Source organism: Anopheles coustani, chromosome 2 (assembly GCF_943734705.1).
Source record: "Anopheles coustani chromosome 2, idAnoCousDA_361_x.2, whole genome shotgun sequence".
In the NCBI taxonomy this organism is placed as follows: Eukaryota; Metazoa; Arthropoda; class Insecta; order Diptera; family Culicidae; genus Anopheles; species Anopheles coustani.
Genome location: NC_071289.1, coordinates 90,834,388 through 90,846,552, shown reverse-complemented (window position 1 = coordinate 90,846,552; position 12,165 = coordinate 90,834,388). Strand labels below are relative to the sequence as shown.

Here is a 12,165-nt window from a genome sequence, read left to right as displayed (position 1 = left end):
AGATACTAGGCAAATTGAGACTTTTAAACTTAAGTGAACAAACTGGTGCTGTAACTTTTACGATGATTAATTTTAAGCGCATCTCTACTTCTTCTATCGTTCGAGAGCCGAGAATCTGGCCTTTACCGCAGACGACCGGTGGGAAAACGGGGGAAAAAAAATGGGGTGCAAAGTTTTCGCCATTCCGCGCGGGGTATATTGATAATTTTAATTGTGCTAGCCGAAGGCCGAAGTTGGAAAACAACCTGTAACAAGGCGCGTTTATGTGATGAAACCAGAGCTCCACGGCTCCGACGATTAACGCATCCGTTTTTCGAGCATATCGATTTTTACCGTTTAGCCACGGGCAGCCTCGTCTTAGCAGGCGAGCATGTCTTAGCAGGCGAGTTTTATTTTAATTTAGCAGGAAAACGATTACACAAACATACCGCATTCAATGCGTGTTATTGAGTAGCCTAGGTTGTAAAGGATATTTTAAAGAGATAGATTTTTTTATACATCTATATATATTTTATATTGCATCGCACGGACGGAACGGAATGTTCCAGCTCTATTTATCGATATTGTTATTTCTTCCGGTACTCTCTGGAATGCAGGAAGTGGACTGGCGCTAGGTCTTGGGAAGCTAATATATACGCACCCGCAGCTAAAGAGACTCCCCGTGGGAAAACGAAATGAGACTACGACATAGACTCTATATTAGCTCTTGAATACATAAATTAATATATTTTGTTATGCCACTTGTTGCTGCCTTTGATTAGCGATTTAGAGATACCTTAACTAGCCAATTCGACTGTGTGTGCGAGTATAAAACGAAATTCTACCGGCCTCTGTGCTTTGGAAATGAATGGTAAGGGCGATTGTAGGCGACTTTTGTTTTTGTTAGTTTTCGTTTTTCGTTTGTCTATTCGCCTTAGGAATTAATTTTGGTTGGATAACACCAAACCAACTTTCTGAAAACAGCGGAAACGAAAGAAAGCAGTGGGGAAGGAATTATCGATGGCCATTCTTTGAGTAACAGTACGAAGCACGATTGATACACTTCATACAGGGTATGCTGTCTGGTAAAATAAACAAAAAAACGGATATGTTTTAGACATAAGAAAGTTAAACGCAGCTGTGGTTTTTACTTTATGATAATAACACAACATTCAACAACGTTTATTACTTTCGGTATATAGTTTTTGACAAACTCTTGGACTTTAGAGCCAATAATTTGTCAGGGGTACATATATGGGGTAAGTACATTAAACCGTCTGCTCCATCGACGATTCAAACAGCGTTCTCCGATAGCCTTAGTTATGTTTTAATCCCTTGGTTCTGGATAGAACTGCGTCAGCTCGAGGACCACCTGGTCGGCTAGTGCTTGCGAACTAGCACACAGCACCCGACGGGACATTAAATCCAACGGACCACCGGCCGGATCGAGGCACACTCCACCTGCCTCACGGACCAGCAAGTCGCCAGCCGCAATGTCCCAGGCGTGAATTCCAAATTCGTAATTGAAATCGGCTCCACCTAGCGCCACCATGGCCATGTTGAGAGCGGCTGAACCGAGGCTACGCATTCTAAACGAACAAAGGTGATCATAATAAGGCTCAAAAGTGGACCCAGACCACGGCAGAGCAAACTTACCCATGAACTTTTCGCACCAATTTGCCGATGTTTTCCAACACGACCTTAGTTTTTTCTTCGTCCCGGCTCGTTCCGAACTCCGTCGTAACAAGGGCACCCTCGAGGGACGTTTCTCCCGACACGCTAATCCGGTTTCCGTTCAAAAACGCACCCTTACCACGGCGTGCCGTAAACTTCTGGTTAAGGATGGGATTATAAATTATGGCAATCTCGGCCACACGGTCGACAAGCAACGCGATGGAAATGCAAGAATGGGGGAAACTGTGCACAAAGTTCATCGTGCCGTCCACGGGATCTATGATCCAGGTTGGGGCTTCGGTTAGCTCGGCTTTCTTGCCCTCGCTTGTCTCTTCCTCCCCAATAAACCTGGTAGTATTGGGGGAACGTAAGGTGAATGCTAACGCAATGATAAGACACCACGTTTTCTTTACCTATGATCAGGGTATTTGGAGGAGATACCGTCCATCAACATGCGCTCCACTTGCTGGTCGGTTTCCGTCAATAAATCGATGTTGCTTGATTTTTGCACCACCGTTTTCCGCTGGGAGTTTCTGGCGGCAATCACCTACAATGGAAGACACGTTTAAGTGAAAATCGATACGTGTTGCTTAACCGTCGGAGGGAAAACTATTCCCTAAGCGTGACTTGTAATCTGTACATTTTAATGTTTTGTAAAAACTTACTTGCCCGGCACTTTCAACCAGTGCCAAAACATGTTCGAAGCACTCGTCGAGATTCATGCTTATGATGAATGTGGGTTTTACAAAATGTTTAGTACTATATGCGTAATTCACGATCTAATTTGAACAATTCTACCAAGTACTTCAGTGTTTACGCTTCAAAACATAAATTGATACTGTTTCTGTTCTTCGCGATTACAAATAACAACACCGAGTGAAACCATAGTTTATCTAAACTCTGGTCTCATCGTCCAAACAAATTTGACAGTACAGTTACCGTCGTTTAAACTTCACGAACAGTCGTTGAGATGTATAATTTTGAATGGTAAAGAAGGTCTGTTCCCAAGTTAATACAACATATAAGTAATACAACTGATGATCCTTATTGATTACAACAGACTTTCTTAAGTAAAATGCCGCCAAATCCCTTTTGAGATAACCGTACTAAATAACCTATGGTTGAAACCAAGGCATTGCAAGTAGGTTGAGTCTGTATTAAAATTTGTGGGATTTGACAACCTGAAAGGCAGCCCTGCATTCGAAACTTGGTATTTATTCGTTAATATTTTCGTCTCGTTTAAATTTAATGAAGTTATAGAGAAAACAAGAAGGACAAAAGATTTTTTACGTGAAAATACAACTTAAACCATATAATGAAATGCGTTCCCATTGTACACCATTAGGACAACATCATTTTGATAACGAACAAAGCGACCACGTGCATTCAACATATTCAAATTTAAATAAGAAACTTTTGGTCGATTTGAGCAAGTGGAACCACCTCACGGTCTATGATTCCTATAATTTGTTGGTCCAATAGATTACATTTTAAAGTCCCAATAACAAACAATATGAAGTAACCATTTTCATTGCATATGGATGTATATATTTCAGTAGTTTAGTTTATGTTTTCCAGTATCATTTCATCAGTACATGGTTTTTACGTTTTACTTTTCCAATCATGCTTTACTTGGATTAAGCTCTACTTTTCCAAGTTGTGTATAGACTCACGAAACGAACAACAGTGAATAGATACATGCGTACCGACACAGTTTTACAAACGGTTAAAATGATGGAGGACCGGGAGGCGCCGGAAATGATGCTTTAAACATATGTGTCACTCCAACATCCACGATCCTGCCGCAAAACTTTGTCAAATATAAACGATTAAAAATAGTAACCGCAACCGGGGGACAGTGGGAATGTGCGTGTGTTTGGCGCACGCACTCTTCCACCGATTCGCTTGTTTTTTTTTCTGCAGGCACGCTACATGATATGTTTCGTTCGGGTAATGATAGGAAAATGATAGCAAATTGCCACAAAGGCAAGGGCTAACAGAATGTGCAAATTGGAAACCATCGGTCCGAAGGTTTCCCGCGCTAGAAAACCCCTCATTTTCGCTTCCCACCTCGGCCAAATAACAACACAGAGTGTGAGGTTTGCAAACCCCCGAAACATTTGCACTAGGATTGTAACATTTGATAAACGCTAATCGATAATAAGTATAGCATATCGAATTGATTATTCCTACAAATATGCTCCCAACATCGGCAGAAAATGATATGTTTTCAATTTGGGCGGTTTTTACTGAGAGCTAGGCGCTAAAAGTGGGAATCCCCAGCATGTTGCGTTCGATCTTTTCGGCAACTTAAGTGAGAAGTTCTCTTGTTTTGTGGACTGGTGTCATCGATCTGCGGCTTAGTTTGGTGGAGTGTGAAATGAGTAATGGATAACGATTGGTGTATTATGGTGCCTAGTTTTAAGCTTTGTGAGAGTTTATTTGTGATAAAACTTATAAAGAGAGGATTAAAGTGTAGTAACAAATAAAACGTAAAATATCGGTGTTTCACTGCATTCACTAGTAGTTTGTGTTTGTAGGGACTGTGCGTGCGTTATCACTGTGATAAAATAAAAGGATGTTTCTCACCGAGAGAGAAGGAGAGATGGAGAGGATAAAGCAAACGCTACAGCAGAACCCTCTGATAATGTATGTGGGTATGTGCGATGTGAGTGTGTTTTCGATCGTTCAATTTCACTAAACATTTGTCCTTTCGCCATGCGAAGTCCCTGGTGTGTCTGTGAGTCCAAGGTTGACCTGATTCCTTCCACACACGGCCCTATCACTTGCATCACACGCATGGAATCAGTTTGTAGATTTCTCTTAAGCCCTTGAGATTTCAAACACTCGGGAGGACGAAGAACGCATCCCGCATTCCCTTGCTCCTGCACTAGCATTGTATTGTTTAATACTAAAACAATTAGCCTTAAATTTCTTAGAATGCAATAACATCTACTTATAGTATCATTCATCCATTCAGATTAACTTTTTTCCCGGGAGTGGTAATATTCATATAAGCTGCCCTGCTTCTTCTCATTTTAGCGAACGCATTGCCTGTGCCCTTCTTCCTGTGGCCTTACTAAATCTAGTACCTGGATCCAGTATCCACTTTTGGATACCATTCCCTGGCAAGCCATGATGTTGTTCGCGTACCGGTGGTGTCCTAGCAAATCGATCGTTCTTACAACAATGAATGTCCAGCGTACTGAAGCAAACAATAGCGCCTGCGTCTGTTCCCCGATGTCCAGCATTAGTGTAGGGTATTTTTTTTAATGGTTTCATTTAGATGGTATCCTTAATGAGACGGGCCGCTGAAATATAATCATTACTCAATTGTACCTCAAGCGCGGCGCGCACGATCTTCTACCGTGCGTATCAGTGGAAATGGAAATCAACCTATAGACATTTGCAGCAATTTGCTTGGGTCAAGCTTGCCTTGGCGAAAGTCTTTAGTTGACGGGTCGGTTGGCAAACAGTTGCTCGATAATGTTTTCATCCGCCAGCGTCGATGTATCGCCCACATCCCGGTCATTGATTGCAACCTTGCGCAACACTCGTCGCATGATTTTTCCCGAGCGTGTCTTCGGCAGACCTGGGGCGTGCTGGATGACATCCGGTTGCGCGAATGGCCCGATACGCTCCCGGACCAGCACCTTCAGCTCGTTGATCAGCGTCTTGTCGAATGTTTCGTTTTGGTTTGGCGTGATGAAGCAGTACAAACATTCACCCTTGACCGGGTGTGGCCGGGAGACGACGGCCGCCTCCGAAACGCGCGAGTGTTCGGTGAGAACCGATTCCACCTCCGAGGTGGACATCAGATGGCCCGATACGTTCAACATATCGTCCACACGTCCGGTCACCCAGTAATATCCATCGGCATCACGGCGAGCACCTGTGTATTGAAAGGCGTAAACGATTAGTACAATATTCTCCTACATGGATGGCCAACAACTCACCATCGCCTGTGCAGTAGTAGCCGTTAAACTTCGAGAAATAGGTAGATTCGTAGCGAGGATGGTTGTTAAACAACGTACGCATCATTCCTGGCCATGGCTGGGAGAACACCAAGTAGCCTTCGCCCTCGCCTTTAATCTCGGTGCCGCTTTCATCGAGCAGTGTTGGTTTCACGCCGAAGAAGGGGAATGACTGTACCGAAAAGATGAGTTATATGCGAAAATGTTATGAGCTATATGCGTTTCGATTTTGGCACAACCCAACGTCATTGTACATACTGCTGAGCCTGGTTTCATTGGTGTTGCTCCCGGAAGCGGAGTGATCACATGGCCACCAGTCTCCGTCTGCCAGAAGGTATCCACAATCGAACAACGCTCTTTACCGATCACACGGTAATACCAGAGCCATGCTTCGGGGTTGATGGGTTCTCCTACGCTACCGAGTACCCTAACAGAGGACAAAGCATATTCAAATTCAAAACATATTCTTACGTCAATTGTCATGATCAGTTGCCTACCTCAGTGTTGAAAGATCATGCTTCAGTACGGGTTCATCGCCAAACTTCATCAACGAACGGATGGCCGTCGGTGCGGTGTAGAACTGCGATACCTTGTACTTATCGATGATCTCCCAGTAGCGATCGTTCTCCGGGAAGAACGGGGTGCCCTCGAACATTACCGACGTGGCACCGTTCGCTAGCGGTCCGTACAAAACGTACGTATGGCCGGTGATCCAACCGATATCGGCCGTGCACCAGTAGATATCGTGCGGCTTGTAGTCGAACACGATCTTGAACGTGGTGGCGGCGTACAGCAGGTAGCCGGCGGTCGTGTGCAGCACTCCCTTCGGTTTTCCCGTCGAACCACTGGTGTACAGCATGAACAGGGGGTCCTCGGCCGCCATCCACTCCGGATAGCAGGACGGTTCGGCTTCCTCCATCTCCTGGTGCCACCAGAAATCGCGGCCATCCCTCCAAGGAGTCTGTAAAGAAGCGAAGGAACAAATCCGAGGTCAGTAAGATATGCGAATGAAAAAACAAAAGATCCAGCGTTCTACGTACATCGAACGAACCATCCCAACCGACGTTGCCCGGTGTGACGCGGTTGATATGTGACACCACGATGCAGGTCTCCACGTGGTGGCCCAGCTCCTCCGCCTTGTCCATCGCCGTATCACAGATTTCTTTTAAATGCAAAATTTTCTCACCACGCCAGGCCCCATCGGCGGTGATCAGCACCTTCGCCTGACAGTCGTGCATACGTTCCGCCAGCGAATCGGACGAAAAACCGGCGAACTACAAGTGAGGGAGCAAAGAAAAGAAAAAAATTGGTACGACCATTTAGTATGTTGGCAGTTGGATGACGAAAGCAGTGGCCACACAAACACACGGTGGTATTCTTTCGTCGAGCTCAGTTCAGAATACATTAACCGAGTGGTGTTGTGTCCATTCTTACCACAATCGAATGGACGGCTCCGATTCTTGCACACGCCAGCATTGCAACCGGGAGTTCCATGGTCATCGGCATGTAGATCGAAACCCGGTCGCCCTTCTGCACACCGTGCGCCTTCAGCACGTTCGAAAAGCGGCATACCTCCTCCAGTAGCTTTCGGTAGGTCAGCCGACTGTAGTCGTCCGGGTGATTGCCTTCCCTGGGTGACGTAGAAGAAAGGAATAAAAAAAAAGGTTAATCAACCACCGCGTAAATCCCGATCGGGTGTTGTGGCTTCCTTGAACCTGGTTGAACCGGTCCTTACACCCCACCTTATCCTTATCTCGCTCCTTGTGGTTTCTATAATCCATCGGGCTGACGGAACAGGACGCGTCCCGAAAGTCACCCGGTTTTTATGCCACGGTTTTAACCTTGGCCGTGGAGTGTCGGAGTGTGATAACTTTCACTCGACCGTTGTTTAAAAGTTAGTTAGACTTTAAACGTCAAACAATCAATCAGAGCTGTCTTTGAGGTTTGCTGATGGAGCTCCATCTCGTGATGTAATTTTCTGTCATTTCTGAAGAACTGTCGGGGTTGTTTGGCAGGGTTTGACGTCAACGCGAAAGTTTTACAGGTTGATATAAAATTCATGAATGATACAACACACTGACGCAACCAAACAGGGACAAATTTATGACGTAAAAAAAAAAATAAATAATTCGCGACCCGCTCGTGGTACATTTTAAATTCTTGAACAGTGTTTTGAAATTATCTTCGAAACGCCATCGCTTTTAACTCTAATCTTGTGTTCGATCTGAAATACAAAGGTTTTGTAAGTTCTCTTGCACTCAGTGTGGAAGCCAATTGGCTGCGGAAGCCCTGATTTCATGTCGTATGATTTTACAATTAAAAGATAATAGACAGATAACATAGAGAAGTCCCGCAAAAAAAAGAAAGAAAATGATACAAACATCGCACAAATTGGCCAGTATCACGTAATCACGTTTCATCGCTCATGCGAAGCCAAGGTAGGCACGTTGGACACGCTTTGGATTTGACGAAGTCTCCATTAAAACAAACCATTTTGTCCACCCGCGTGCTAATTCCGCCGGCTGGAGGATGATTTTTTTAGCGTTTGTGTTTAGATACCTTCCTTCTCTCACAAATAACAAAAACACGTTTTATACATCGTAAACGAAGCAAAATGTTTAACAGCGCTAGTGTAATTCTTCCTGAATAGTAATTAGCAAAGAATAAACCACTTAAACGAAACGTTGCGTTGCTCAAAATAACCTTATGCTATTTTCCTTCGGTACTTTTATGTTCCTTTTCATACTAAATGCAGTATAAAATAAAGTAAGACTGAAAACTAAGGGTTCCAAGTTAGTTACTTGCCACTCCATTAACCGGAAGATGTGGCATATGCATCTTGGTTTGAGTGCCCGGCGCCATCAAAGAACGGCCATTATCATTGCAGCAACATTTCCCGTCACGTGTGGTCGGTCACTTGTTTTTCGTGTTCTGAGACTTTGTGCCTCTAAGTTCACAGCGGACAGTGGCGTCGCTTCCTAGGAGGGGGTGGCGTATGATAGGCCACTTCGGAGCCACTACGAAATGCTACTCAGGCACGGAAAGATGCTTCAATGCGGTCTTGGCCTTGAGTTTTTTTTCTTCCAAAGTTCTCTCAAGTAATGCTCTCAGCCGACTGGAAACGGCCAGGTGCTGCTGAAGTGACAATGCTGAAACAATAAGTTTCCAACAGAAAAAAAAACCCGTTTCTTGCCTAATTCAATCATCCGGTGTATTCTAAACAGATTTGCGACACACGATATATTTACCAACCATCCCGAAGCACTTCGCACCAGCGATTGATGACGTAAAACGATCGATTTTTTTCCTTCAGCAGAGGCACGAATTCATTTTTTTTATCTTCGCAAAAGTCCGGAACACGCGAAAGCCATTCGATGACGAAATGTAAACAAATACACACTTCAATGTCGATCGGTTGCTTGCGACGGGGCGAAAAACACCCCATTAATGACCGAACAATAAGGCGCTAGGGGTTGAGCGAACTGAGGATGGGATGGAGAATTTCGAATGGCAGATGGTACTAACTGCTAACGCTGATAAGACATTTGCAGATTTTACCCTCACGTTTGAGCAAGACGCAATTGAAAATATCGATTAACGTGAAAATATTTCCTCTACAACCGTTGGATATTCTCATAGCTGCGTTTCAGGCTGGGACCAGGGAGCGATTGACCGTGCGCACATTGCATTCCAATTAACTAGAGTTGCCGGTGATCCCTTATAAAAGGAACCTTCCTATTAGTTGATTATCGAAATGAATAAATCAGCCACTGCCAGTCGTGCCGCCGGTAAGGGTCAATGTTAAGCAACCTTGTACCGTCAACCTGTTGATATGTTTCGCACATGTTCTCGCTAGAATGATTCCGTTTAACATTTGCACGCTCGGCATTGGCCGCCCCGTGGAATCGCGGCTTTACGGACATTCCTTTTTTTCCAAGCTTCGACTTCACATGCAGCCGGAAGTGAAGCACTACATTCGATTGTTGTATGTCCCGTAAGATGCAGGTGTTCCCCCTGTGTCGAACGACCTCCACGCCTTGCGAAACTCATGGCGAAAAATTGTGGGGTACGTTCTATTTTAAACCACGACCTTCAACAATTCCCCCTGCAGCTCTGGATACATTCTCTTCTGATTTCCTTTTCTTTGGTCTCGTGCCGAAATTTGATCCATTGCCATATGATACACAACCGCTTGTTACTGTTCCAGAATAATCGGACCATCGGTCGTGAACACAACTAGCTGTCCGCTGTTTGGTCGACAGAAACTTCAACGGTCACCAGCCGCTGAAAGTAAGACTCTTGGTTGAACCTTTCGTTGTGCGTCCTGGGGGTTGCGAATGCCAACCTCCGCTGGAGTTCGGTGGACCGCGGCAATGGAGACTTAACCCCCACCGGGAGCGGTGGTGTGGAGGAGAGCGAATTAAATCGACCTGAATTAACACCTCGCACCTTCAATTATTCATTTGCTTACACACACATAAAAGGTGCAGCACCGATAGCTGGTGGTTGAATTTTCCTGTAAGTGGGTCCACAACCGAAGACTACCCTCAGGTTCCTTACAACGGAAGCAAAGATTGCGCAGGTATTGGCGGATGGTAGCTGCGAGGAGGGTGGAAACCCCAAATCCGAAACCTACGCAAGTACCCCTCGGAGTATTGCATGACTCGGACGATTTGTTTGGACCACCTATTGCGTCCAAAAAAAGCTGCTGAATGAGCTTAGAAACTACGTAAGCCGCAGTGTGTGTGTTTGTATAGATTACCCCCTAAAAACAGAGCCAGGAGGAACGAAGGAAAAAATCAATGAATCAAATTGACGTAAGCCCTCGCCCTGAACTGCGTTTGGCCTACCGCAATTCCCGCCGAAGCCCTTCTGCGACCTTCCATAAAGTTCCGCGCTCTCAGCTGGTACTGTGCACCGTTCCAAACGGCGCATCCTGCCACCAGGCTTCTCCATCAGAGGTGCCAGGCGAAACAAAGCAGGATGCTCCTTGCGTATGCGCTCTCTTTCATAAAAAATCCCCTTACTCGTTGGCCTTCTCGCTCTCGATGTAAATCGTGTTTGCAGGACTACGGAAGTTATTTTGCGTTACATAATATTCCCGATAGAAGGCTGCTGCTAAAGCAAGGACCTACGGGAAAGAATGAAAATTCGGGGAATGCCGCCATGCTTACCAGTAGTAGGCCACTGTATCGCCGAGGCCATTCTTCACGTTTCGATCGAGCAGATTGTAGCAAATGTTCGTCGATGCACCCTCCATCCACTTGACGAAGATGGGCCCCTCGGAGATGTCGAAGTTGTACGAGAAGAAGTTCTTCGGATCGTACGGCGTCTCCCAGTGGAACTGCTTGGCCACGTTCGCCCAGAACTGGGCGGGATTGTCCAGCGACTGCTGGTAGAAGTCTCGGTACTGCTGCACGCTGTTGATGTACGCCTTGCTGGCGACATCCGGATGCGGATTGAAAACCTGCTGTTCCGAGGGCATTCTGGACACCGTTTGCGTTCACTACTTATCACTACTGATATGCGTTAGGTGTTCTGTGTCAATGGGGTTTGTTTTTTTTTTCTCCACTGGGAAAACGGATTGCCACTCTTGTCACTACCAATTTTCTCCACTGTTCAACGCTCGCTCGGACGCTGGATGAAAACGATGTTGATGGGTTGTTTTCGTTGTTGGTTCACTCATAAGTGCACTGGGGTTTCGCGTGTCCTGGAAGGCAACCTTCTCACTCGTCAAGCGATCGATCGGCACTGAGACGGGCGCTATTGCAAAATCGCGAACGTTTGCTTGAAGAGAATTTTCCACCTCTTGCGCTCGCGGGTTCCGCGAAAAAGCACAACAAACACTCCGCGCCTACTCTTGCTTGCGGTGTTTGGTTGGTGAACCGAGCACCGTAACGCGCATATGATATCTGTCACTGGCCGAGTTGTTGTTGTTTTGTACGAGTATCGTACACACTTGTTCCTTTTTTACTACTAGCGCCGACCTAGCTCTCTGGCTCTCTTTCTCGCTCGCTTGTTACGCAGAAGTGCCGCGTGCTACTTCACCCCGCACGATACCCCTCCGCGCGCACACGCAAAAGTGAGTCAAACAATTACAATTTTACAACACGCCACCAAGCACTTGAAAGACCGGTGGACGGTTTTAGTCACCACGGTATTAACCTTTTATTTCCGTCCGGTTCCGTTTCAGGATTTTCGACCGCAATTCGAACCTAATCGCTCGGGCTGTATCGTACGACTGAGTATTCCCCAGCACCGAGCGCAAGTCGTTATACGGCGGATGGCAACCGCGCGCGTCTGGCCTCTGCACTTCCGCACGCACTTCGGTGCCGTTTCTTCCTAAAAATCGACTATCGCGTGTTCTTCGAACGTCCGCGTGGCGCGACCCATCCTCCTCGGTTTCTTCTTGCGCCAGTCTTTGCGTCTGATAGCAAAAACGTACCAGGCATGCTCTCTCACTTTTCTTCATTGTTTCTCTCATGTATGCAATGTTCTCGCTCTCTTTCTCTCTCTCTCTCTCTCTCTCTCTCTCTCT

General features: G+C 45.8%; 2 protein-coding genes across 3 annotated transcripts; both read right to left on the bottom strand.

Moving 5' to 3' along the window:
- Positions 1-1,130: 1,130 nt before the first annotated feature.
- Positions 1,131-2,501, bottom strand: LOC131266592 (inositol monophosphatase 1-like). Its single transcript, XM_058269170.1, has 4 exons — positions 2,319-2,501; positions 2,067-2,200; positions 1,636-2,001; positions 1,131-1,568 (listed from the first exon to the last, which is right to left on the bottom strand). The coding sequence occupies exons 1-4, from the start codon at positions 2,373-2,375 to the stop codon at positions 1,307-1,309; spliced, it is 819 nt and encodes a 272-aa protein (XP_058125153.1). The 5' UTR covers positions 2,376-2,501; the 3' UTR covers positions 1,131-1,306.
- A 688-nt stretch (positions 2,502-3,189) lies between these two features.
- On the bottom strand, positions 3,190-11,226 carry LOC131267702 (acetyl-coenzyme A synthetase). Of its 2 annotated transcripts, none has more exons than XM_058270640.1 (7): positions 10,802-11,226; positions 7,062-7,257; positions 6,668-6,901; positions 6,125-6,588; positions 5,886-6,054; positions 5,610-5,799; positions 3,190-5,545 (listed from the first exon to the last, which is right to left on the bottom strand). In XM_058270640.1, exons 1-7 carry the CDS (start codon positions 11,110-11,112, stop codon positions 5,103-5,105), a joined length of 2,007 nt encoding a protein of 668 aa, XP_058126623.1. In that variant the 5' UTR covers positions 11,113-11,226; the 3' UTR covers positions 3,190-5,102. The 2 variants fall into 2 exon arrangements, with proteins under 2 accessions (XP_058126623.1, XP_058126624.1); XM_058270641.1 differs by having other exon boundaries at positions 6,125-6,590; positions 6,682-6,901.
- Positions 11,227-12,165: the final 939 nt, after the last annotated feature.